At 41.1% G+C, this 24988-nt stretch overlaps 1 protein-coding gene across 1 annotated transcript in view; it reads left to right on the forward strand.

Annotated features, from left to right (window-relative positions):
* Positions 1-4153, forward strand: part of rragca (Ras-related GTP binding Ca) — a 72608-nt gene extending 68455 nt beyond the window's left edge. The window contains exons 5-6 of the mRNA XM_072501275.1: positions 224-372; positions 1175-4153. Of these exons, the coding sequence (XP_072357376.1) occupies positions 224-372; positions 1175-1326 (301 nt within the window). The 3' untranslated portion in view covers positions 1327-4153. The remainder of the gene's footprint in view (positions 1-223; positions 373-1174) is intronic.
* Positions 4154-24988: the final 20835 nt, after the last annotated feature.

Consider the following 24988-nt stretch of genomic DNA (forward strand, 5'->3'; position numbering starts at 1 on the left):
AAAATGTAAGCAATATTTTAAACAGGAATTTTCTAGCACTCTGTGTATTCGCCATCTAGTGACTGAAATTACACACAGCAGTAATATGGCAAAAATTTACTTCAGTTTTTCTGTGACTCCCCTTCCTCTTTTTATAACGGTCATTGGTGCTAAATTACATTCTAGAGAAAAGCAGGAAGAATTGACCTATGAAAGTAATACATATAATAATTTATCTCTGCAGACTTAAAGAAGATGGCACTGGGAGTGCATATGATAAAGAGTCTATGGCAATTATCAAACTCAATAACACAACAGTCCTGTATCTAAAGGAAGTGACTAGGTTTCTTGCTCTTGTATGCATTCTAAGAGAGGAAAGCTTTGAGAGAAAAGGTAATGTTAAACTAGGGTCAGAATTGCTGTTTAATAAATATGCTAAGTTTTCTTTGCTACAGGACTTGTAGCAATTATTTTCCTCTTTGATTTTGGCTTTGTTTATCCATTGCAGTGGTGCTGATAAGAGCATTTTTAATTTAGTTGTCCAATATTTTGACTGTTTTAATGCGGCTTATCTTCGGTATTTTCCCTTTTCAATCCAATAATTTACCTTTTTCCTTTCTAAAAAAAAAAAGTATATACATTGAGGCCTACGCCATGTTAATGAGACTATTCTGTCATGTTAGGAAATGTGCTGAAAGACCAACCCATCTTTTACCCATTCCAGAAAGGTGAGCATGGCCATACCACACAAATTATTTGGAAAAGCGATTGCAGTACGGAGTACTATCAGGCGCTCTTGCTTTGGTCGGATGCAAGGGTTTCCTGGCTTGGATATAGACCATGCATGACATTTTAAATAATCCCATTGAGTATATTTTATGGGATTTGAAGTATGTAGTTGTAATATTTCACAATTTCAATAGCAAAGAACATTGAAGTGCTCTTCACATTTACCATTTCACAGTTTCTTAAGGGCTCTGCTATCTTGAAGGATACGACTCAACTTTTATAGCTCTTTCTTTTGTGAAGCCGAGTTTAATTTACAGCCCTTTTTCAATTGGGATTTCTATGCTGCCTATATATTTTGGCAAAGGTCTTTCCTACCTCCATCAGGAAGTTGTGTGGCTGCGATGAAAAATGAATAAAAGTGAAAAACTGAAAACATGTTTCTCAGTGTCCCTGCTTTCTGTTACAGGTTTGATAGACTACAATTTCCATTGTTTTCGTAAGGCCATCCATGAGGTATTTGAGGTTGGAGTGAGTGCTCACAGACCAAGCAGCCACCAAGTGAATATGCAAAACATGAAGACAGTGACTCACAATGGCACACCCAGAGCTGCTGTGTAGCCCAGCCATAGGATGACTGTGCCAACCTTCCTGTGATCTAAGTCTGATGACACAGCAGTTGACAAAACAAAGCGCAAGCAGAGCACAACAGGACTTGCATTAAAGATTAGAGTGGTGCCCTTTCTCTTGATGAGAAGAACTTGTGTACTGAACTTTTGTGGATTAACGCTAAGCGATTCTGTAAGCTGTATCTGTACACTGGGAGGTCTAGCGCTGTCAGTACAGTGGTGGCTTTGCAAAGTACCAAACCCACAATCATGCCAGAATAATATTTCCATTGGTTCAGCCTTTTAATCTGATTTGTACTGATGTACAAATAGAATAAGATAACATCCTTTTCATGGCCTAAATATGCCAACAATTGATTTATTGTTCCAAGTGTTGTCTGCCCATGACCGACCCCTTGCCTCCCACCCCACACCACAAGTTTTCTTTTTGAATTGTTCCTATCTAAAGGCTTTGGTTTGTGGACCCTTGGTGAAAGTTAAGATAATTGTAGTAGTGTATGCTGCTACTGCCAATGTTAAAATAACTACGGTCACCTGTTTTGTCAAAAGACCAATTATTGTTTTGTGAAGTATTTATGCAGGGCCTCAAATGGGGATACTGTCTGTATGAATAACTTTGTCCTGACAGTTATGTAGCATTACTTACTGCTTAGGATGGTCCAGAATGTGTGCACTAGTGCTGGTACTAATATCATTCCTTTAGTACATTGCAAATTGCAGTTTGGTCCCCTTTCAATTTCAGTGGAGACAGAACATTGAAATATTCCTTCACTGCAAAAGACTAATGCCAAAAAATGCACAAATGAAAATATAAAAAGCTTGGATTAAAATGAATGGAGGATGGAGTGAAGGGAAATGGAGGCCCAGAACCAGCTGTGTGGTTTGGTGTGGTAATTTTCAGCATCCTGCAGTTGCATTGCAGATTCCTGCAGGAAACTGTTGTCAAAAGCTTATTTAACTTTGATCTAGTTCTGTTTACAAGTTGTGCAGAACATTCAAATACAAGCCAGTAATGAAGTGAATTGAATGCGAAGCCATTGATCTCAACTGAATAATAGTTTATTCAGAATACTACCAATAATGACCATAAATAACCACTTGGCTTCCATCATCAATTAATGATACTAAGTGAATTGAGTTTTTGCTTTTCATAAAAGGCAATTGCACAGTCACATGAAAGTCAACTGGCCAATCAAGTAATACAGGTGAAAGAGGGAGATATGTCATTGAGGGTAGTAGTAATATCAGCATGTGTTTAAATGATTATACTATATGGCAGAGCCTTATACAACAATATTGCATATCCTAATGCACAAAAACTCCCTATTGTTACTACTACTTGTACTGTGTTTGACACTCCCTTTATCAGTACATCTTTAAAAGCCACTGTATATTTTACTTGTATATGCATTCAGTTTGATTAGAACTGATACCAGCACACTCTGCAGGTGATTTTGAGTGTGCCGGTGATTTTGAGTGTATGTTGTTGACTTGCTTCAGTATTCATTTAAACCCTCCATATTCCTGATCTGATAACTTGATGCCTTTATATTTATAGCTTCTTTCTTTCACAGACCTGTTTTAAACTTGGGTTATCAATAAATCTGTAACTGGCTTCAGATGTTTTGTCCTTTTCGTGGAATTCTGAATCTGCTGAAAACTATTCTATAATTTCAAATGAAGAACATTTAAGGATCTATAGAATGAAGTTTGTTTCATTTAGCTGAAGCCAGCGCATCCCAATGATTTGTTTCATTCAAAATTCCTACTGGTCAATGGAAAAACAGCACTGTTCAGAGGATGGTGTACTAACTTTTGTGAACGTTAGATCTGTGTGTTTTGATTTGGTGAATGTGAAACTAAATTATATTTACATGATCAAATCTGCTAACCATTACTTCAATAAAATAAATATTGACTAGGAAGTCCACAGAACTTTGGGAGATGTATGACAAAACTTGAACTTGCTTGACTTGCCCCTATTTGGGTGACTGCTTATCTGGAAGATTATATTTAAAATATTCTACAATTATCAATAGATGAAGCAAAAAGAAACATAGCAGATTGTTGTTAAATATTTCAGAAGTAGATCATAGCAGGCTTTTGGTAATCAGACTTGACACTGCTCCCATACTCAACAAAAGTTTCATTTTGATAAAATGACCCAAGTTCTAAAGCAGATGGGGCGAAATATCATTGTTGTTATGGCTAGCAGTTGATATACACCTTGAAATGAGGCTATAGTCCTATCCATCTAATATAAATGTTGACTGACTCTTAGCATGGAATAATCTGTGAGCTGAGCTAAAGCTGTTTTTGATTTGCCTTGCAACTTTTTGATGCATTGTTGGTTAAATGTGATGTGTAAGGTAATTTTCCTGCAGAGGATGGAGAAATGATTGGAGGGCGTGGCAATCCGGAGTTGCTGTGACACACCTAATGTCTAATTTCTGGTGTTTGCAGAGGCTTTGGTGCTTTACACATGCCTTCCCTAATGTACAGTGGTGCATAGGGATGTACAGAGGTACATAGGGATCTGGAGATGGGAAGACTTTATAAGAACTGCTTATGCATTGGCTTCCGACACCAGAACGGAGTCAGCTTGGTACTATCAGCTTCTTTGAAATGCACTCATTTAGCCCTTTCAGCAAGCTGATTGTTATTGCAAAGTTGCTGTTATGGCTGTTATCTTTTTCAAGATTCATTATTGTGTAATGAGACTATATATAAGCAGCCTACTGAATCCTTGTATTGTCTACAAAACAAAAATGCACATTCTGATGTCAGAATGTGTGCTGGAATAAACCTGTAATTTTTCATCTGCAGTGTTGCAATGTTTCTTCCCCTTTTCCCCTTTCTCTTTCTCTCTCCACGCCCCCCCCCCCCCCCCCCCCCCCGCAAATCTCGGCAGTCTGTTGCTGATCTAAAATCAGGTGTTGTTTTCTTTAAAGCCATGCTGCATTTTGTTAATATACCAGATAGTTGAGGATAGCAAACTATAGTTATTGGTGAATTGAAATTGCAAGACAGTAATCCTATTCATATCTTGTATGATGAGAGCAGCATTGATTCTTTGTTCCCCAATTGAAGTCTCAATTAGATTGCTTCATTCACTGGTAGCCATCTTATACCAGAGGGTACTTACCATTTTTTTTTAAAAATCACCGTTGAAAATTGGCTTCAGCTCTATTGTCTGGGTGGCAAAATATCAAATTATATTTTTGTTGGGGACTAATGTTTTTTTAAATATATTTCGGTGGTTCTCTGGATTTGGGATTTTATGTATACTGGAAATGGCATACTTGGTATTATAGATGCATGTATTAGTGTGATTATCAGAACAAATAACCATTAGACCGCTAAACATCAGAGTGCATGTAATGCAAATTATTCACGACACTCAAAAGCATTGGTGTGTGGAATTATTCTTTCATTCTTGCTCAATTCATTTTTTGCAACAATAACATGTACAATTCAAAAGGCGGTCTTTCAGAACGCAGAAATACTGGATCGAGAAGGAAAGAAATGCAAGATCTATTCTAAACTCTCAAGAACATGATGCGAGCCACCAACATTTCAGACCAGGAAGTAACACACTTTACCTTTGGTGCTTTGAACTCTTGTGTACTTTTGAATTTGAAACTAGTTGAGACAATTTTTATTTTATCCAGTCTCTATATGCTGGTGTAGCAAATGATGGAAGTAATATGGGTGAAAATTTGGACATTTGGCTTTGGTCTTTAGATGTTTGCATGAAGTACTTATACAATGGGGTGTTGAACTCCATTTACATGGGCCTGATTTAACATCCTCGCACTTAATGTGGGCCATATTCAGCAAAAGGTTTCTGGACTTACTTGGGTAGAAATTAATGTTTCACCCATTTTTTTCACATTACCAATTTCTGGGTGAGGTCCTGAATCTAATTTGTGCTGTGCTCCTTGCTGCATTTAGATTTCCCAGGCAGCTGTCTGAAGTTTGAATTAACTTCAGTATGTAGCAGTGGGGTCCTGTTTCCTGTTTCAGGGCTTTTAAAACAATTATCATAGAATGTACAGTGCAGAAGGAGGCCATTCGGCCCATCGAGTCTGCACCGGCTCTTGGAAAGAGCACCCTACCCAAGGTCAACACCTCCACCCTATCCCCATAACCCAGTAACCCCACCCAACACTAAGGGCAATTTTGGACACTAATGGCAATTTATCATGGCCAATCCACCTAACCTGCACATCTTTGGACTGTGGGAGGAAACCGGAGCACCGGGAGGAAACCCACGCACACACAGGGAGGATGTGCAGACTCCGCACAGACAGTGACCCAAGCCGGAATCGAACCTGGGACCCTGGAGCTGTGAAGCAATTGTGCTATCCACAATGCTACCGTGCTGCCCTTTGAAAAATGTGAGTTTAAAAAAGGACCACCGTAGGTAACAAGTGGGAATGTGTATTTAATAAAAAGCACCATTGCAGGTGACTGAAGTGGTAGGGGGACAATGTCCCTATTTGCTTCCCCTCATTGCCCAGCAATGCGGGAAGGCTCAAATTTGATCCCCTAGTGCTGGATGACATGTCTGGTGGTGTGGCAATGTGCCAGTGACTTGACTGTTTTGTTCAAATAAGGTCTGAGGCCTAATTTTGGATGAGTCTAGGCTTCTGCGATAAATTCAGTTGAAATAGGAGCATCAAACTCACGGTAGCTTGTGACTCAGAGAGGAACTGAAGGAGCAGTTCTGCAGCATGTTTCTCTTCAAGCCTGATATGAATGGTGGTGGTTGGAACTTGCCATGTAAAACTAGGGTGCACATTTACTTTAACAATGAAAATTCTCAGTCTCCATATATTCCATTTCTCGTTTGCATAACATCAATTTTTTCACTTTATCCACAGTCAGTTCCAACATCTCATTCCACTATATTTCCTTCTCTTTTCTCCTGCATCCATCCCCAATTTCCCAACTCTTATTCTCGACTATCTTTCCCCCTTCCTTATCCCTCTGTGGCCCCTCCTCTAAGTCCCATTCTCACCAATGCAGATTGGAGTGGAATCTCTTAATTGTTTCAATGTACATTGGGCTAGACCTACATCAACCTCACAGGAGATTCATGTGGGAGTTGATGAATCTGTTTATAGCTTTCTATGTTCATAAAGGTAAAACCTTTCAAATTTTCTACTGGTGTTTTCCTTAATGAGTAAAGCCAATAGTGATAATCTTTCTTGAAGTGATACAAAGAACAAAGAAAAGTACAGCACAGGAACAGGCCCTTGGGCGCCGACCATGCTGCCCATCTAAACTAAAATCTTCTACACTTCCGGGGTCCGTATCCCTCTGTTCCCATCCTATTCATGTATTTGTCAAATGCCCCTTAGACGCTACTATCGTCCCTGCTTCCACCACCTCTGGCAGCGTGTTCCAGGCACCCACTACCCTCTGCGTAAAAACCTTGCCTCGTACATCTCCTCTAAACCTTGCCCCTCGCACCTTAAACCTATGCCCCCTAGTATTTGACCCCTCTACCCTGGGAAATCGTCTATGACTATCCACCCGGTCTATGCCCCATATAATTTTGTAGACCTCGATCAGGTCGCTCCTCAACCTCCATCGTTCCAGTGAGAATAAACCGAGTTTCTTCAACCTCTCCTCATAGCTGATGCCCTCCATACCAGGCAACATCCTGGTAAATCTCTTCTGCACCCTCTCTAAAGCCTCCACATCCTTCTGGTTGTGTGGCAACCAGAATTGAACACTATACTCCCAAGTGTGGCCTAACTAAGGTTCTATACAGCTGCAACATGACTTGCCAGTTTTTATACTCAATGCCCCGGCCAATGAAGGCAAGCATGCCGTATGCCTTCTTGACTACCTTCTCCACCTGTGTGGCCCGTTTTTAATGACCTGTACACCTAGATCTCTGACTGTCAATACTCCCTACCTGCATTAGACCTTCCAAAATGCATTACCTCACCTAGAAGATAGAAGCATATAAAGGTGAATGAAGTATCTGGAAATGTGACTCTTCCTCAATCTGTAAGTGTCTTATTTTAATTCTCCGAGAAACACTGCTTTTTGCCATCCCAAAGTTTGTAGGGGGTGAGTTGAGAGCAAAAATGTTTTTGTACAAATTCAAAGCACATTTTCCATTTGTTAATTGACCAAATAAATCCTTAAAAACAGCTTTTGTATTGGGATTGAATATTACAATGTACTGGCATAAAAAAAATGCAATAACTTTTATAGATTGTTTTTAGTGTATGCACTAAAATGGAATAAGTTTAATCTTTGTTCCTGGGAAATGCTTGGGGCTTGCAGCACCAGCAGAGGGCAGAATATACACAATAGTTAACATTCTGTTTAATACTATGAGCATAGGAAGCTTCTAACAACGAGAAATAGTTGATTCTATGATTTATAGACTGCAGTGTCTGTCAGTCAACTCCTGTAATACCATTTGAAAGGCTCATCTTCCTTCAATGAGGGCAACTTCTTTGGGAGTTGCTGACAACTTTTCAGAATTCACCGAGCTAAATCTTCATAGGATATGTTCAGCTCGGTGTTTTTTTGATATCAAAACAATGCAGGTAGAGACTGCTTTCTCAATATTGTGCATGCCAACTGTCATTACTATTTTGTCGATGTCTCATTCCATGCTTTTATACTGTTTTGCTTTGTAACTTCTTTTGTGGGCTTTAACCAATGGAGCCATCATTTTGTCCACAGATTTGTTCAAACCCCCTCACACGCCAATGAAATTGACGGCACAGGATCAAATATCAGCTGACTAATCCATGTTTACTGAATGAACATAGCTGAATCCAGCCTAAATTCAATGTGCATTGTGATTCACCCCCAATTCATCATGGTTCTGAAGTAAGATCATCATTCATAATATGTGGTGTTTTACAAATAATTGTTTGGTGGTACTGAACTTTGAGTATTGCTGAAAAAGAGACATTATTTGTCAAAGCTTTTCATCTTGTGCTCAGGACAATCACAGGAATACCAATGTCAGGGAAAACAACTTTATACTGCAGAGTACTGATTGGTTGGCAAGTTGACTGGTAGAGGCGTTGCCATATAGAATGCACTATTTGATGGTGACTGACAGTTAACTGCCAAGCATTTTTTTAAGTTAAAACCAGGCAGATTGATTGGCATTGCCCTGAGGAATGAACCAGCAAATGGCTATCACTTATTTTGCTTCGGCACAATTTGAGTACATGTTCTTTGACCGAACATGTACGAAAGCTCTGTCTGCTTTAGCTAAAGAAAACAACTGAGCCGTTTGCTGGTTCAATAACTGTTAAAATGGAACCTTAAAAACTTGTTACTTTGACTTTCCTCATAGATGCAGGATTATCAGGCTGTTGCCTCGAGTGATGGTTTTTATTATCAAGGCTGGTTGTAACTGATTTGAGATGGGGAATTGTTCTGGTTTGAATGCATTAGTTGCTTTAATTGGAGCATTCTTGGCACAGCCGGGCTTTCAAATATAAAATTGGAACTGGAGTTGGAATTGTAATGAGTTTTATTTGAAATAACTTACGAGGATTATAACAAGCTCCAAAATGCCAAAATTGCACCACATTGCCTGTTCAAACTTAGCTTGCGGATGGGGGAATGCAGTTGTAAAATATATTCCAAGACTTAAGCACTTGCATTCTCTCTAGTAATTTCTAATCCACCTCTGTTGCAAACTACATTTTTATATATTTCAGAAAATATTTGTCAGATAACTCATGGCAAATACATAGAACATACAGTGCAGAATGAGGCCATTCGGCCCATCGAATCTGCATCGACCACTTAAGCCCTCATTTCCACCCTATCCCAGTAACCCAATAACTCCTCTTAACCTTTTTGGACACTAAGGGCAATTTAGCATGGCCAATACACCTAACCTGCACGTCTTTGGACTGTGGGAGGAAACCGGAGCACCTGAAGGAAACCCACGCAGACATGGGGAGAACGTGCAGACCGGTCTGGACAGACCGTGACCCAGTGGGGAATCGAACCTGGGACCCTGGCGCTGTGAAACCACAGTGCTAGCCACTTGTGCTACCGTGCTGCCCGGTACTGCTGAACTTTCAACCTAACTTCATGCCTTTACGATAGCTTTCTGGGGTTGTATCAATTTTGTTTTAAATTGTCAGTCAACCTTTCCTTGATCTTTACTTTCAAGCCCCACCAACAAATATGTTGCAGACTGAGGATCTATACTTTTCCTAGTCCTTGGTAGGATACCAAATTCACTTGTTTACTAGCTGAAGTCTGGCGGGATGGAGGTGTATTGTTCACTACTCGATTTACAAGTGTAAGCAGAAAATTCTACTTGTACACAAGCTTTCAAAATGCTGCTAGCCCCTTTCTGTGGCATGTGCGCATATTCCTAAGGATTTACGTGGATTACCCCACCTGAAAAGAGTTTTTTTTAAAGAGGTATATTCTGGTTCAATTTAAAATACATTTCATTGATAAATATTGGATCCAAAAGTTCATGATCAGGTTAAACGAACATTTGAGAAATATCATTAAGGTGCAATCAGAAACAACTATAATGAAACCATTATTTGTTCTCTGAATTACTCCGTGCTGAATTTGTGCTGATATTTTGTTAACTTTGGGTTCAAGTGGGCAGCACGGTGGCACAGTGGATAGCACTGGGACTACGGCGCTGAGGACCCGGGTTCGAATCATGACCCTGGGTCACTGTCTGTATGGAGTTTGCACATTCTCCCCGTGTCTGCGTGGGTTTCACCCCCACAACCCAAAAAGATGTGCAGGTTAGGTGAATTGGCCATGCTAAATTGCCCCTTAATTGGAAAAATATAATCATTGGGTACTCTAAATTTTTTTAAAAAAAGAAAAAGCAACAACTTTGGGTTCAAACTTAAGCAGGTGACTCCGAAGAACTAATGTAATTTGATTGTACTTAATGGAATGTGACAGTAGGTGGCAGGCTTGATCCGGTCTTTACGACTGAGTTGGCCAATGACTGGCAGATATTGGCGAAGGATTGTTAACTTGTTTAATTTAACCTCGGCAGCCATTCTTTTGAACCTATGAAAGTTCTATTCAAATTTTCAATAAATATGATTGTAATTTGGTCCAAAATCAATTTATTACAACAAAACCCTAAACTTAAATATTCCTCTGAATTCATTTAGTGTAAATTTTAATTTAATTTCATGGATTTGAAATATTCTCACAAGCAATATCAGAAATTAATACGAAGCATTAGAAATATTGTGATATATTAAATATGTTCGTATTAAAACAAAATTGAAGTTATACGAAATAAAAGGATTTTTCAGCCCAGTGAAGTATCAGATCAGTGTTCCTTGCTGAAGAGAATGGATTGAGTCCGATATATTTTTTAATAGGAAAGCAAAATTGTGGTCCATGAATCATATATGAAATATCGCTAGTAAAGAAATCCAGGTGGAATATGTTGATCAACAAAGCATTGTTCCATGATTTGCATCCAGTGCTGTTTACTATTGAAATCTAACCTTGTGGACAGATTTCTGCACTCTACTCAGCTTATTATTACAGTACTTCATAAAAGATTTAAAAAAAAAAAAACAATTTATGCCAAAAAGTATTAGGAAGACCCTGAGGACTCATTAAACTGGTGACATGACATTAGAAGGCAGCATCCATAACTGATGTTCAAGCAGCTCTCCTGCAGCTGGTCTGTAGGAAACCACATTGACTGGGCACGCCTTAGGTTTGTAGAAGCTGTATTCTATTGATGATGCTCATTTGTTTTAATTGCTTTGATGTGATGTGGGCAGTTTTGAGGTGGCACAAAGCAATTCTGAAAAGGTAGGGTTCATTTGCGCCTCTACCCGTCAGCAACATCTTTTGCTGATAAGGGTGGTGAAAATCCATGTTTTGTGTTTACATCCTTCAATGTCGAACATGCGACTGAGAAGCGTATTTGTGTGATCGGGCGGTGTGGGGGGGGGGGGAGGAGAGATTGTTCTTGTGGGGATGTGGGATGGAAATAATAAACAGATAAGCATGAGAGCAAGTATGAGTGGAATGATGAGATATTCTGATATCTCTTTAAAATGATGGTCACAAGCATTATAGAAATAAAAGATGTTTTGAAGAAAATGCATGTATGCGTGTAATGCATTATAAGCATTAGATCCTAGCAAGTGGGCCAGCAGGTCCAAAATAAATAGGTTAACTGAAGTTAGTGCTTCCCTCAGCAACCCTCTTTCAAGTGCTCCTTTTCCCCCCTCCCCAGCCTCCAGACTGCCACCCTGAGACACCCTTCATCTGAACCTAGTGCTGTTATTTGAGGGATTGCATCCTCCACTGTTCTTCGTTTTTGGAGATTTTTAAGACCACGAGTAACAAAGGCAAAGGAATATCCTAGTTGGATTCCTACTTCCTGTTGAGTCACCTGATCTCAGGAGCAGGTTACAGAATCATCTTTCAATGGGGGAGACCATTATGCCATTGCTACAGGGGTCCCTGCTTGAAGTATGTATGTATCCAGAAAATTACCTGGAACATCCACATCATTATTGTGGTCATAATAGCCATTGGTATTCTGTATTCTGCAGTGAGTGTTTTATCTTATTCCCCAAAGCCTTCCCACCATCTACAAGACACAAGTCAGGGGCTGCTAACATATTAAGTGCCTATACTTAAGTTTGACACCTTCCAGCACAAAGTCTGCTTGATGAACACACCAAACACACCATCCATCACCTTAAACATTCACTCCCTCCACCCCTAGTGCAGAGTGTCTGCAGTAGGCAGCACTGTAGCAACTTGCCAAGGCTTCTTTGAAAGTACTTTTCCCATCCCTACTACCCAGACGGACCAGGGTAACCGATGTTTAGAAATCCACCACACTGTTGGAAATATATTGTTGATTTTTCACTGTTGGTATGTCAAAATCCTGGAAGGCTACCTAACAGCATTGTGGTATACTTATTTGGACTGCAGCAGTTCATGAAAGACTGATAGACATTCTGGCTTTCCAGGAACAACCAATCCTATGAATGAAAAAATAAATTAAAAATTTATCTGCAGTATGAGAATAGAAGCAGGTTCCCCTCTCCATAACTTTATGGCTGGACAGTATGTTGATATTAGCTGGGATCAATTGTGGACAATGAACATGAATTAATTATTGAAGGATGATTGATGTGTGTGGAACTGTCCAGCACAGACACCATCTTCAGGAGAGGAGGTGGTGAAGAGAAGGAGAAAACGGCGGAAGCTAAAGGTTACATACTAGGTTTTCTAGGAGAAATAACATGTCACCTTGTATTGAAATTCTCTAAACTGTTGGTCAATATCAGTCTAATGTTCACGTGAAAAAATTGCCCCTTGGTGTCCAAAGATGTGCAGGTTATGGGGATAGAGCGTGGGAGTGGGCTTAGGTAGGGTGCTGTTTCAGAGGGTCGGTGCAGACTCAATGGGCCAAATTGCCGCCTCCTGCACTGTAGGAATTCTATGGTCAGATATTCAGGCCAAACAAATAAGATTTTTGTTCATTTTGATTGTGGCACTTGTGAAGACCGGATTACCAGGAAGTTGATTTGAAAGGGACCAGAGCAATCATTCAACAACTCAGTAATGTGACTTTAGTAATATCTATACAGTTGAATCCTGATATATACATTTTTTGGTTTCCTTAAGAACCTTTGAGAATCATTATATTATTCGAATCAGTCCTCCTATTCATTGCAAACCAGTACACCACAGCCTATTCAATCATCCATTCAGCAACCCAACCTATAAACAGAAAACTGGACAAATGCATGGATTGGACTAACGTGATTAAACTTCTAAACTACGCTGCTGTCTCCAGGTAACTATATTTCATGGACAAAGTATTAAAAACAGGCCAATGGGGCAAACATTTACAGACCAGTTAGAGGGTATATTTTGCATTTTCAGCTCTGTTATAACCACAGTGACGGTCCACATTGTAGATTACCTCTTACAGCATTATATCCTCCATGATTGACTTTAATACAAACAGATTAAATACAATTTTTTTTCCTTTATAAAGCACATATACCATAGCCACTTCAATATTTTGTTAACGTTCAACAATTCTATGCTGACAAGTATTGCTGAATTTTTTTTGCAAAATAGTAATCAATATTTGAAAGAGAACATAGGAATTAAATTGAGAATATAATTCATGGACCTACCTTCACCTGCTATTTCCTGTGTGAGATACTCCTAAAAATTATGTTTGACAAACGCAAGTACAAGCTCATGCAGGTAAGTAAGGAATGGAATTAATAATAATACAGGAAAACATTTGAAATTCTTTCATTTTATTTTACTTTGATTTAAATTCTTGAGTTAGAGGTTTGATTACAATGGTAGAGGAAAACAACAGAAAAAAGCTGTGTTAAATACAGAAAATTGTTGTTATACAAGACATTGGTAAGACCACACATGGAATGCTGTGTTCAGTTCTGGTCACCCTATTATAGGAAGTATATTAAATTAGAGTGCAGAAGAGATTTACGAGGATGCTACCAGGACTTGATGGTCTGTTATAAGAAGAGGCTGGATAGGCTGGGACTATTTTCCCTGGAGCGTAGAAGGCATAGGGGTGATCTTATAGAGGTCTATAAAATAATGAGGAGCATAGATAAGATAGTCAACATCTTTTCCCAAAGGTAGAGGCGTCTAGAATGAGGACATGGGTTTAAGGTGAGCGGGGAGATACAAAAGAGAGCAGAGGGGAATTTCTTTCTCAGAGAGGGTGATGAGCATCTGGAACGAGCTGCCAGAGGCAGTGGGAGAGGCGGGTACAATTTCTTCCTTTATAAAACAGACAGTTACATCGGCAGGGTGAAGACAGAGAGATATGGATCAAATGCGGGCAAGTGGGACTAGCGTAGTGATAGAAACTGGGTGGCATGGGCCAAAGGGCCTATTTCCATGCTGTAGACACCTATGACTGACTCTAATTAACATCTTCAATTTTCAGAATATCTCTAAATGCTCTACATCCACTGGATTATTCTTTATTGTGTGTTGTTATATAGACAAAAGCACCATTTCCTTTTGTGCACAGCAAGGTCCCACAAACAGCAAGTGAATTACAAGATTTTTTTTGGTGCTAGTGTCTAGGGAACTGGAAAAAGTCCTTCTTCGCCCACCAATAGTGGGAATATATATTTGAGTAAGCCGATGGGGCCTCAGTCTGATGTTTCATCCAAACAAAGGCCCCTCTGACTACACAGCAATGTTCAATACTGCACAGATGTGACAGGTTTGGGGGGAATGTGAGGAAAAACCTTACCCAGATGTGGTGACAGTCTGCAATGCAATACCTGGGAGGGTGGTAGAGGAAGTCACATCCTTTAAAAAGAACCTGGCTGAATATTTGGCACGTCATAACATTCGAGGCTATGGGCCACGTGCTGATAAACGGGATTAGGTAGGTCAGGTGTGCATTTGATGGGCCGAAGGGCCTCTAATGCACTGTGATTTTGTGATAATGTAAAATAAATAAAAAATGTATCGGCCCCATGAGTTACAAACATTTGCACTGAGGTCCTGAATTGAAGGATTTTCCAGATTGTAGTGAAATCCACTCAGTAGATATCGATATACTCAGGTTTTTCTATTTGGTGCACCCCAAGGTTTGGTGTCAGTGGTTTCTTCTACTCATCCCAGAAGCCTTTAAACAGTATGAAAATACAACATTTTCTGGCAAATTAACCCCCAGCCTTGACTTGAGTTGGGACAAATTAGCAGCCCGGCTCCAGTCATTATTCATTATGTCATTATGTGTTAGGCACTTAACTCCTGTACTACATAATTTAGATCTAATAAAAAATCCATGACAGTATTCTTAGCCACTTCATTAGGTCACTAATTTCTTGTAAAGAATTGTACATTAATCCTTTTCACAGCTCCTTATAAAATGGCATATTGTTATTTTATGCTGGTAATGGGATGCTCATGCCCTGGCACCCATTGCATGCCTAAGAAGCTTTTCCATTAGTGTTCAGCATAATTTCACTTGGAATGAAACATATTGCATGTTCACATTTTCATAACACTTACTAACCAACAATCTTGAGCAAATCCTGTATTTTAGATGTTATTGATATTATTTTTAATAAAATAAAACAATATTTTAACTGCTTTATGCCATCGCACACGGCTTAATGAAACATTTGTTATACACAGTCATTCAGCAACTGTTAGGTCATCACTGATGACTTGGCACTCAGAATGGACACTCAGTCTATATTGGGCTGGATTTTGTGATCCACACTGTGGTGAACTCTTGAGATATTTGCCACCGTTCAGGATCGCATATCTGCACTGCAAGTTGCTAACATAATAATATAATCTTTATTAGTGTCACAAATAGGCTTACATTAACACTGAAATTAAGTTACTGTGAAAATTCTGACGTGTGACACCCTTGCACCGAAAATGGAAAGTTGTGCTGGGTGTGTGCTCTCTAGAGGAGCCTCCTGAGGATAGTCCTGCCGTCCTGGGCTAATTGCCCACCATGAACGCTGACTTTTATAGGTTTTTTTTTAACTGCAATTATTGCAACTGCACAGAACCTGCTCGAAAGAGTTTTAAACACCTGCCCCACCCCCGCCCCGCTTGTGTCTGCAGCTTCACACTTGCAGGAAGTTGGTGGCTGCAGCAGGAGAGGTGAGGAGGGAACTTTCCGAGGTAAGTCAGACCACCTCAAAGGTGGTGGTCTGGCTGCAAAATCCACTTTTGAATTTAAATTTTGGTTTGAGCAAGGGCGCCTCCATTTTGACGCACACACTCTTGACGTGTCTTTCATTCCTACCTGCCCTCACAGGCTTCTGATTGTCCTTCCAGCTTGGAGAGCCCACCAAGCCCTGTCCTCTGAGCATTGATTTGCCACCCTGGGGTCTATCACAATAAGTGACCATTTCCCACAGTGGCGCATTTGATCCACATTTCCGGCAGACAATAGGGTCAGGGTAAGTCTTGCCTTATATTTCTAACAGGTTCTGCAGGGGTGCCAGGGGGCAATGTCGGGGCACTGCCCAGCATGACCCTCACCACCTGGGGGATTTAGTTCCCTGTGTGTCCCCAGTGTGGTCATCACGACTGCTTTAGATTTGGATTTGTTTATTGTCACGTGTACCGAGGTACAGCGAAAAGTACTTTTCTGCGAGCAGTTCAACAGATCATTAAGTACGTGGGAAGAAAAGAAAATACATAATAGGACAACACAAGGTATACAATCTAACTACATAAGCACCGGCATCGGATGAAGCATACAGGGTGTAGTGTTAATGTTTAGTTTTTGAAAACCAGTCGTGATTCACGCCGGTGTGATATCACTTCAGCTAGGTTGGAAGATACGTTATGGGCAGAAGTAGCTACATTAAACACGCTAATTACAATGTATGCAAATCAGGCTCCTGCCCTTCCTGGGCATGAACCTGATCGTGTCATTGGAGGGTGGTGGGGAAGATCCCAATTTGAAATCTTGCTGGCGCCAATAATGCTTTTGGCCACTCGTGAGATTTAGTGGCCATTCTGGGATTTGTGCCTGTGGCGAGCTAAATCGCGGCAAGTGAGTGAATTTTTTGAGAGGTGAATACCACTCCTTCACCACTGATGGCAAAATCTGAGCATTTGTGTTGTTTTGGACACTAATAAACAGGAACGTCCTTCTGTTCAAGAAGCAAAAAGAAAGCTGATAATTGGCTTACACAGTTGTGTGCAATGACAAAAGATTTTGGGTAAAGTGAATGTTAATACTGGAACAAGTTAGCTTGGAGATGGTTTTATGGAGCCCGTCAAGATTATGAAACACATGGAGGAACTGGGTTCTCAAGGAAGGTTCAAGACTGGGAAAGTTCAAGACAACAGACTCAAGATGAGAAAAGGTAAATTAACTGTCAACATAACTCCATGCAGGGGGCAGTGCAGGTGTAATAACTGAGATGGTTAAAATATTTCAGAGGGTGGTGGTTGATTAATGAAACACCTACAGTGGTAGAAAGATGACCACTAATTTCCCATCTGTTTGCGCATGAGTGGGTGAGCTGGAAAGACGGTTGTAAGGAAATGAGCGATAAGTTATATAAGCTGCATAACACTGGTCAAATGTTGTTTGTTCCCTACTGTAAAGGTAGTCCAGTGAGATCCTCAATTGCTCTACACTTTTCCAGTGAACACAGCTGTCCTTAAGAATGATTCAGGCCTTGAGATGGGAAAGGGCTCCCTCAAGTTTTGAACAAATCTTATGATAAATAATTAGTTAGAAATCTTATTTTGGTAATTGAATGTTCATTGAAGGTGAAGTGCTATTTTTCACTATCTAGCAATAAGTATTTAGTGTGGCAAAATGTCCAGTGTTAATTCACAATTGAGGAATGAACTGCAAATGGTTACTGTAAACGGAGAGAGTCAGGGGAGTTGACCAGAATCTTGATAAAAGTGGCTGGTTTAAGGAGAGTCTCAAAGGAGAAGAGGGAGTGGAGAGATAGTGGGCTTTAGTAAAATAAATTCAGACCATGGAGTGTAGGCAGATGGTCGCCAATGATGGGGTGATGGAGAAGGGGCTATACAAGAAGTTGGAATCAAAAGAACAGTGCATTTGGGAGGATATAAACCCCTTGAAAGTATTCCAGAATAGGGGTAAGTGCATACAAATATTTAATGCAAAGATACAAGTTTTAAAGGGAGACAGGGAGTCAAGTTAGGCCATGAAGACAGGGATGATGGATGAGCTGTACTCTGAGAGAAAAAAAATCAATGGCAAAAGCAGTAGCCTTGAGAAGGGCAGTGCTCTCTCTGACAGAGCGATGAGGGCCTAAGCAATGGTGGGGGGAAAAACTACTGGAGAGGTAGAGTGAATAGCTGAAATCATGGCTCATATATGAGCAAATCAGCTTGAGTCTTGTAAGGGAAATTTGAATGTGATGGATTAAAAAGCAGACCTTTCCTGTAAGTAATTAACAGCTGTAATCTCAAGATTATTCACAATGGTATAAACATGACCAAAAAGGAGCTGAAGATTAGTGCAGTAAAGTGCCAGATTTGAGTCATGGGAATGGGGTAACCCTCTGACTCCAAAGCAAGAATACCACTGCTGATCATGGACTGTCACTTCGAACTTCACATAGGCATGGTACTGTTAGTAATTGTAGAAGTCACAACAGCACTAAATTCTCGTATGTAAACATTATTTCAAGCTGTCAGGAGGAACTTTGAATCAGCTGTGCAAGTCACAGATACTTTTTTTGAGCAATTGTAGTTCATTCCCTATGGACAACTGACAGCAACACTAGAAGTTGGAACAATTTCACTGAGTGGCAGAATACAAGAAACCAAAGTTACAGCTTTGCACCTATACAATCATTCATGCTTCATCACGCAATGCCATTGCCTAAACGAATCGGAAAAGATTGCACCCTCAATATTCAGCTCGTCTGCAGCCACCAGCAGTGTTTCATGTAAATAGTTGTTTGCTTCCCTGACAGGTGTCATAATGCCTTCATTTTAAGACAGACCCGACAATATTCAACCCCAAAAATCAAGGCTAGAGGTGTCTTCTGAGGCTGCCTTCTGTGACCGTGGTTCAGGACACCAGTGGTTTCCCAGCTGCAAAGATGTTTTGTAGAAACATGCCTCCACCAGAATGATATTTGAGCATAATTTTAGTTCAGGCAGTGTTTTGATGCCTGGATTGATCCGAGGACATTCTGTATTGAGTATGCCAAGGATTCACCAGGCAAAGAGGGATTATGGAAGCTGTAATGAAGGAAGGTGCCCAGGTATAGTTAGACCCACCAGTATGAGAACCTGAAGCTGCACAAAGTTGCAGTTCTTGGCTGGCTCTAAGGGAAACTGCATTATCTTTCATAAAGGCAAATCTCTTGCCTCTTAAATTGTGCATGTGCCCACTGCGTTAAAGTCTTGTTGACATCTTTGTGCAACTTATGCTTTTCCTCACATTTCTTTATTCGTGTTTTTCACAAATTTGTCACTCGCGGCACCAGATGAAATCAGTTTCCAACCTTGGCAAGAATGGCACTCTTCCCATCAAAGCTGTACTGTGACCATATTTCTATTAACCGTGTGCGTGTTCTCATTTGTTTTCTACCATGGTGCTTTCTCCTGCTGTGAAATAAGTCAACTAAACTCTAATCTGGAGCTTTACACTGGTACTAGGACAATGGCAGGCGGAGGTTGGGGGGGGGGGGGGGGGGGTACTGGCTGCTGCATTAATAATGTGACCTGGAACTGAGGTAACCTTTGTCAGCTGAGCTCTGAGACGGGGTTGCAGTAGTTGTCCAGCTGTGTGAAGAGCCTGAGCATGCGCTGTTTCTGGCACTTGTGCTTGTTTCGAAATAGCATGGTCTAGATTTTCCATTGCGCTGAGAAAGAGCAAAAGCATCTGTGCCCATTCCAGCTTGCCCCTGTTAACTGTGCACTGACATTGTGGCTTCCTAGTGTGTGTGTGTGATGGTGGTGGTGGGCGGGGTGGGGGGAGCACACCAGAACAGGTCACAACCCCAGGGATCCTGCAGCTGCTACTAGAAGCATGGAGGTGTGGGGGTGTGATGTGGTTGGGGGGGGGGGGGGTGTTTGTGATTCCTGATCCCCAAATTAGGAGCAGGTCTTTGTATTGGGGAAGTGGCAAGGGATGAATGTACACCTTGGGGGGCCAGGGAGAAGCACTCCTGTTCCTCTGGCCATATGCAGTTTTGTCAGGATGCTTAACCTTTCGACAAATCAGTCCTCACCTCCCTTGGACTGCTTGGTTTCCTGAGGACCGGGAGACTGCTGACCACCGTAAAACCTGTTGGTTACACCTCATTAAAAGACGGTGATCGGAAATCTCTGGTCATTGCGATTCACTTATCCTGCTGCCAGCGCACCACAGCCCATGGGTTTTCCGGCGACGTGGAGTGTTTACAATGGGAAATTCCATTGACAAGCAGTGAGAGGACGGAATCCCACTGCCAGCGAACACCGGCTGCCGGGAAACACACGGCTGAGCGAATAGCGAATCCCGCCCTGTATTTCATTTCCCTGTCTCCTTCTCCCATAAAACTTGGAAGTGAGCAGGTTGGAATCAGCTTTCAGATTTTAAAAGTTTTAACATTTGCGCTGACTCCAATTCACCCATTTTTGAGGATTAAATTTCATCTGTTCGGAAGCTGCTGAAAGAGGATGGTAGTTGGCAATGTTCTGATGATCCTGTTCATGTACAGCCAGAAGAAGGATGGGCCTATGTGAAGCGCTTGGGACAAGGTCTGCTAGGTGTTGGTGTATCACCACCTACACCCCGGCAGCTACTCTAGGGCAGGAGTCTGGGGAATTCTCAGGCTATCTTAGGAATTTCTCCATTTAGACCCTGAAAGACCTCAGTGGAGCTAATCCCATGTCCAACATGGCCTTTCGTGTTTTTAAGACCTTCTGAGAATTTTACGTGAATGGAACAATCTGTCCTAGACGGAATCAATGATCTTCTCCAGCATTTAGTGGCTCTGGTAGGAAATAAAGATTATTTTCTAAATAAAATGCTCTTTAACTTGTTTAGGACATGGGCATCTTCAAGAAGAGTGATGAAAGCCAGAAATGTTGAGTCTATATTCTTTGTGCAAATGGTAAGACTATAACAAATAAATTAAAATTGAGTTCAGCTACAGGAATAAATTGTGACCAGGTTGTATCCTTACCTGAGGCAGAGGGCTTCATTAAAATATAGATATGGGTGTCCATTGATGTAATTCTAACTCCATGGTACTTCAATCCTTGTTTTCAAATCCCTCCATGGTCTTATCCTTCCTTATCTCTGTAATCTCTCTCATCTAAACATTCCCTGGAGATCCGACCTCCTGAGCACCCTAAATACATTTGCACCATCATTGGTGGCTGTGCCTTCAGCTGAAGAGATCCTCCGCTGTGGCACTCCCTCCCTAAACGGCTCTGTCTCTTGGTAACTCTCTTCCTGTAAGGCACTCCTTCAAACCTATCCCTTTGGCCAAGCTGTTAGTTGCCATCCTAATATCTCATGTGGATCAGTTTCAAATTTTGTTTGAAACTCCTGTAAAGTACCTAAGATTTTTACTATGTTAAAGGTGCTATTGTGTTGCCACTCTTCCTAGCATGTCTTCTGCCATTCTTGACTGCTGTTTATTCTTTTGTGCTAAATACTCATTTTCTTTTCAATACTCAATGCCCAAGTTTGTCATATGATTTGAATACCAATTTTATATATGGGGAGAGATCTTCCGGTATCTCTCTTGCATCTTGAAAATGTTAGAAGGAAAATATTATCATCTGATCGTTAATTCTTCTCTCATTACTCACACTCCACTTCAGCTGCTCGCTGTTGCAGTCTTGGCATATATTGCCCGATTGCCATCGCCTGTGGTGCTGGTGTGAAGCCGGTGTTGGGTGATTGAAGCATCAGTGGAGATAGATCTGATTTGACCCCGTGCACAAGTTTCAGTTGAGCCCAAGAAACTGGTGAAAAATCAGGCAACCATTTCAATACGGAGTGGGGTTCATATCCCAAATTAATGCCTCTTTCTCTGATTCATAGAATCATAGAATTTACAGTGCAGAAGGAGGCCATTCGGCCTACTTAAGCTAACGCCTCCACCCTGTCCCCATAGCCCAGTAACCCCACCTAACCTTTTGGACACTAAGGGCAATTTAGCATGGTCAATCCACCTAACCTGCACATCCTTGGACTGTGGGAGGAAACCGGAGCACCCTGAGGCAACCCATGCAGACACGGGGAGAATGTACAAACTTCACACACTCACCTGAGACCGGAATTAAACCTGGGACCCTGGAGCTGTGAGGCAGCAGAGCTAGCCACTGTTTCTCCTTCTCTCCCCCCCCCCCCACCCCACTCCCCTGTGCCCCCCCCCCCCCCCCCCACATGCCACCATGCCTTGTTGGGAATATGTTGATTTTTTTCCCCCTGCAAAGTAGTGATGGGTAGAGGCATGTTCAAAATTGACATGAAATCTGCACTGAAATGAGGACGAGGTATGGTTTAAAGAGACTATCAAAGAGTAGCTTTTTTCTGGATCTTTCACTAAGTTGAAGACTTTTGGCATCCGTATTTTAAATTGTTGGATTAAATTAAGGGAAGGCGATGAAGCAGATCACATTGAATCAGAGATGGACTTCCTTAACCAAAAAGCTTTATCTACAGGAAGACACATACCTATCTTATATTGTCAGAGGATAATTGCTTTCATCAGGGCTGACACCAGAATGAGAGGACTTTGTGATATTCTAAGGCATCATTAATGGTATGCATACAATTCCATGATCTTCCTAAACCCCAAGGTTTTTGCTGCATCTGTGTGCTGGTTGTGTGTTACATCATGAAACTGAGTGTTCATATCCCAGGAAGAGGGCATGATGGCCTCAAATGATTAGGCTTTTTTTGCACACTCCAGCTGCAAATCTCAACACCAGTAAACTGGGAAATGGGCTGGTACCTGGATACATCAGGTGGAGGCTGGATGGGTGAACGGACCTCCAGAAAGGTACAAGTGGCGTCACCCGAGGAGAGTCGAGGCCACTGAAGAATTTTGGTCCCTCAGAGGCACGGTTTTAAAACAAGAACAACTTTTATTCATATAGCATCTTTAATATAATAACACCATACAAAGCTGCTTCTCAGGAGCATTATAAAACTAAAAATGACACCAAGCCACAAGAGTCGATGTTAGGTCAGTTCACCAAATACCTGGTTTGAAGGAGTGTCTTAAGGAAGAAAGTGAAATAGAGAAGCAGGGAGCTGTATGGAGGGTGTTCAGAATTTATGGACTGCCACCAAAGCTGGGGTGATTAAAATCCAGGGTGCTCAAGAGGTAGAATTAGAGAGGTGCAGGTATCTGGGAGGGTTGTGGGGCTGGAGGAGATTACAGAGATAGGGAGGGGTGAGGCTATGGAGGGATTTGAATATGGGATGAGACTTTTAAAACCAAGACATTACATTATCAGGAACCAAATGAGGTCAGTGAGCTCAAGGATGATGAATGAATGAGACTTTGTGCAAGAGTTTTGGATGAGTTCAAGTTTCCAATAGTACACTTAGGCAGACATTCTTCTGTTTCTGTAGCTAGCTATCCTGGAAAAGGTCTCTAGTCTGTTGCCAGAAGCTTGTAGCTTGAGGGGTGCCACTCCGCATCAAATGTGGCTCACCAGGAGCCTCTTGCTATCTTACCGCCAGCCATTGGTGTGTTGGAAGGATTTTGCAGGTTGGTACTCGATCTGTTTACCAGCCTTCCTTGGCCATCAAGCTCTGGGGTGGGACTCAAAACTAAGGCTTCTGGCTCAGAAGTAGCGATGCTACCCACTACACCACAAGACCTACTTTACGTTTACAAAGGGTAGAATGAGGAACAGCAGGCAGGACGAAAAATAATTATTTTGTGATTGTTTAAAATGAGGCAATATCAGGTGATGGGATTTACCAATAATCTCATGTAGTCAGCAGAAAATCCTCTACATCCTGTTTTTCCTGTAAAGCAGGTGGAACAAAATGTACAGGAAATTAATTATAATAAGGGAAACTATTCCCCTAAATAAATATTTGAATAAACAGGATGTCCATTAGTTGGATTGTGCTGCATTCAGATAATCTTACATTTATATTTGGCACGTCCCCTAGCCCTTTGAGGGCTGGAGGACCATTTTTGCATCAAAATCAAACAAAAGATTTTATTTCATGCTCCGAGCACTATGAATTGTTTAATTCGCTGTAGTTCTCCAACTCTGTTTGATTATAATCAGCATTAGAAATTGATTCGTTTTTGAAGATGAATGAAAGAAAAAGTACACACTTATTTTGAAGATTCAAATAATCTAAGTACTGAGGGTGCTAATAAATAACCAGCACTTATCTTTTGAAATGTAAAACCATTCATTCTTTGAACATAGTGTTCCAACGTAATCAGGAAACAGCACTTAGAGGTTTAAAAAGCTGCCTTTGTGAATAACATTTTCACAGCGGAACCGAGGGATCTGATACAGTTTCTCTCTGTAAATGTGGTAGACAATGATTTTTAAATTATTTTTTCATGGAGCTTTGGAAGTGGCAATGGGGAGTATTTTACTTCTCGCTAAAGAGAATGAGTTTAAATATCAGAGTGGTGGGTAGGATATGTGTCAAACTGAATAGTAAACCCAAAGCAATCTGAAAGTAGTCTAAGTAAGACAAGTAGACTTGTTTGGAGTACTTTAAGATGCATCTGTCCCTCAAAGAACACTGATACTCATGCATAAGGGTATAGACCTCTGTGCCCTGCCACTGGAACATCTGTACAAAAGGAGTGCCATTCCCAAACCTTACCATATGAGTGTCTTCATTGACACAAGGGGTCTGATTTTCTGTACCTATCATTCTCGCAATCAGCTCCAGGTATCTCCTTGCTAACCACTGCAATGGTCACATAGAAAGATAAATCGCCTGGGCTACAAAATTCACCAGAATGTTGTAGCCACCTAAATTGGCCAACTCTTGATTTAAATTGGCGAACGGCAAAGGCTGATGGGAAAGTCAGCCAACAAGTCAGAAACCAGCAGCTGCAGGTTTGCTGTGTATTTACCTCTGCAAAGGCCAGACAACATCGATACCAGCGACCATCAGCATAACAATGTAGCAGCCA

The sequence above is a fragment of the Scyliorhinus torazame genome, chromosome 1 (assembly GCF_047496885.1).
Source record: "Scyliorhinus torazame isolate Kashiwa2021f chromosome 1, sScyTor2.1, whole genome shotgun sequence".
NCBI classification, from domain to species: Eukaryota; Metazoa; Chordata; class Chondrichthyes; order Carcharhiniformes; family Scyliorhinidae; genus Scyliorhinus; species Scyliorhinus torazame.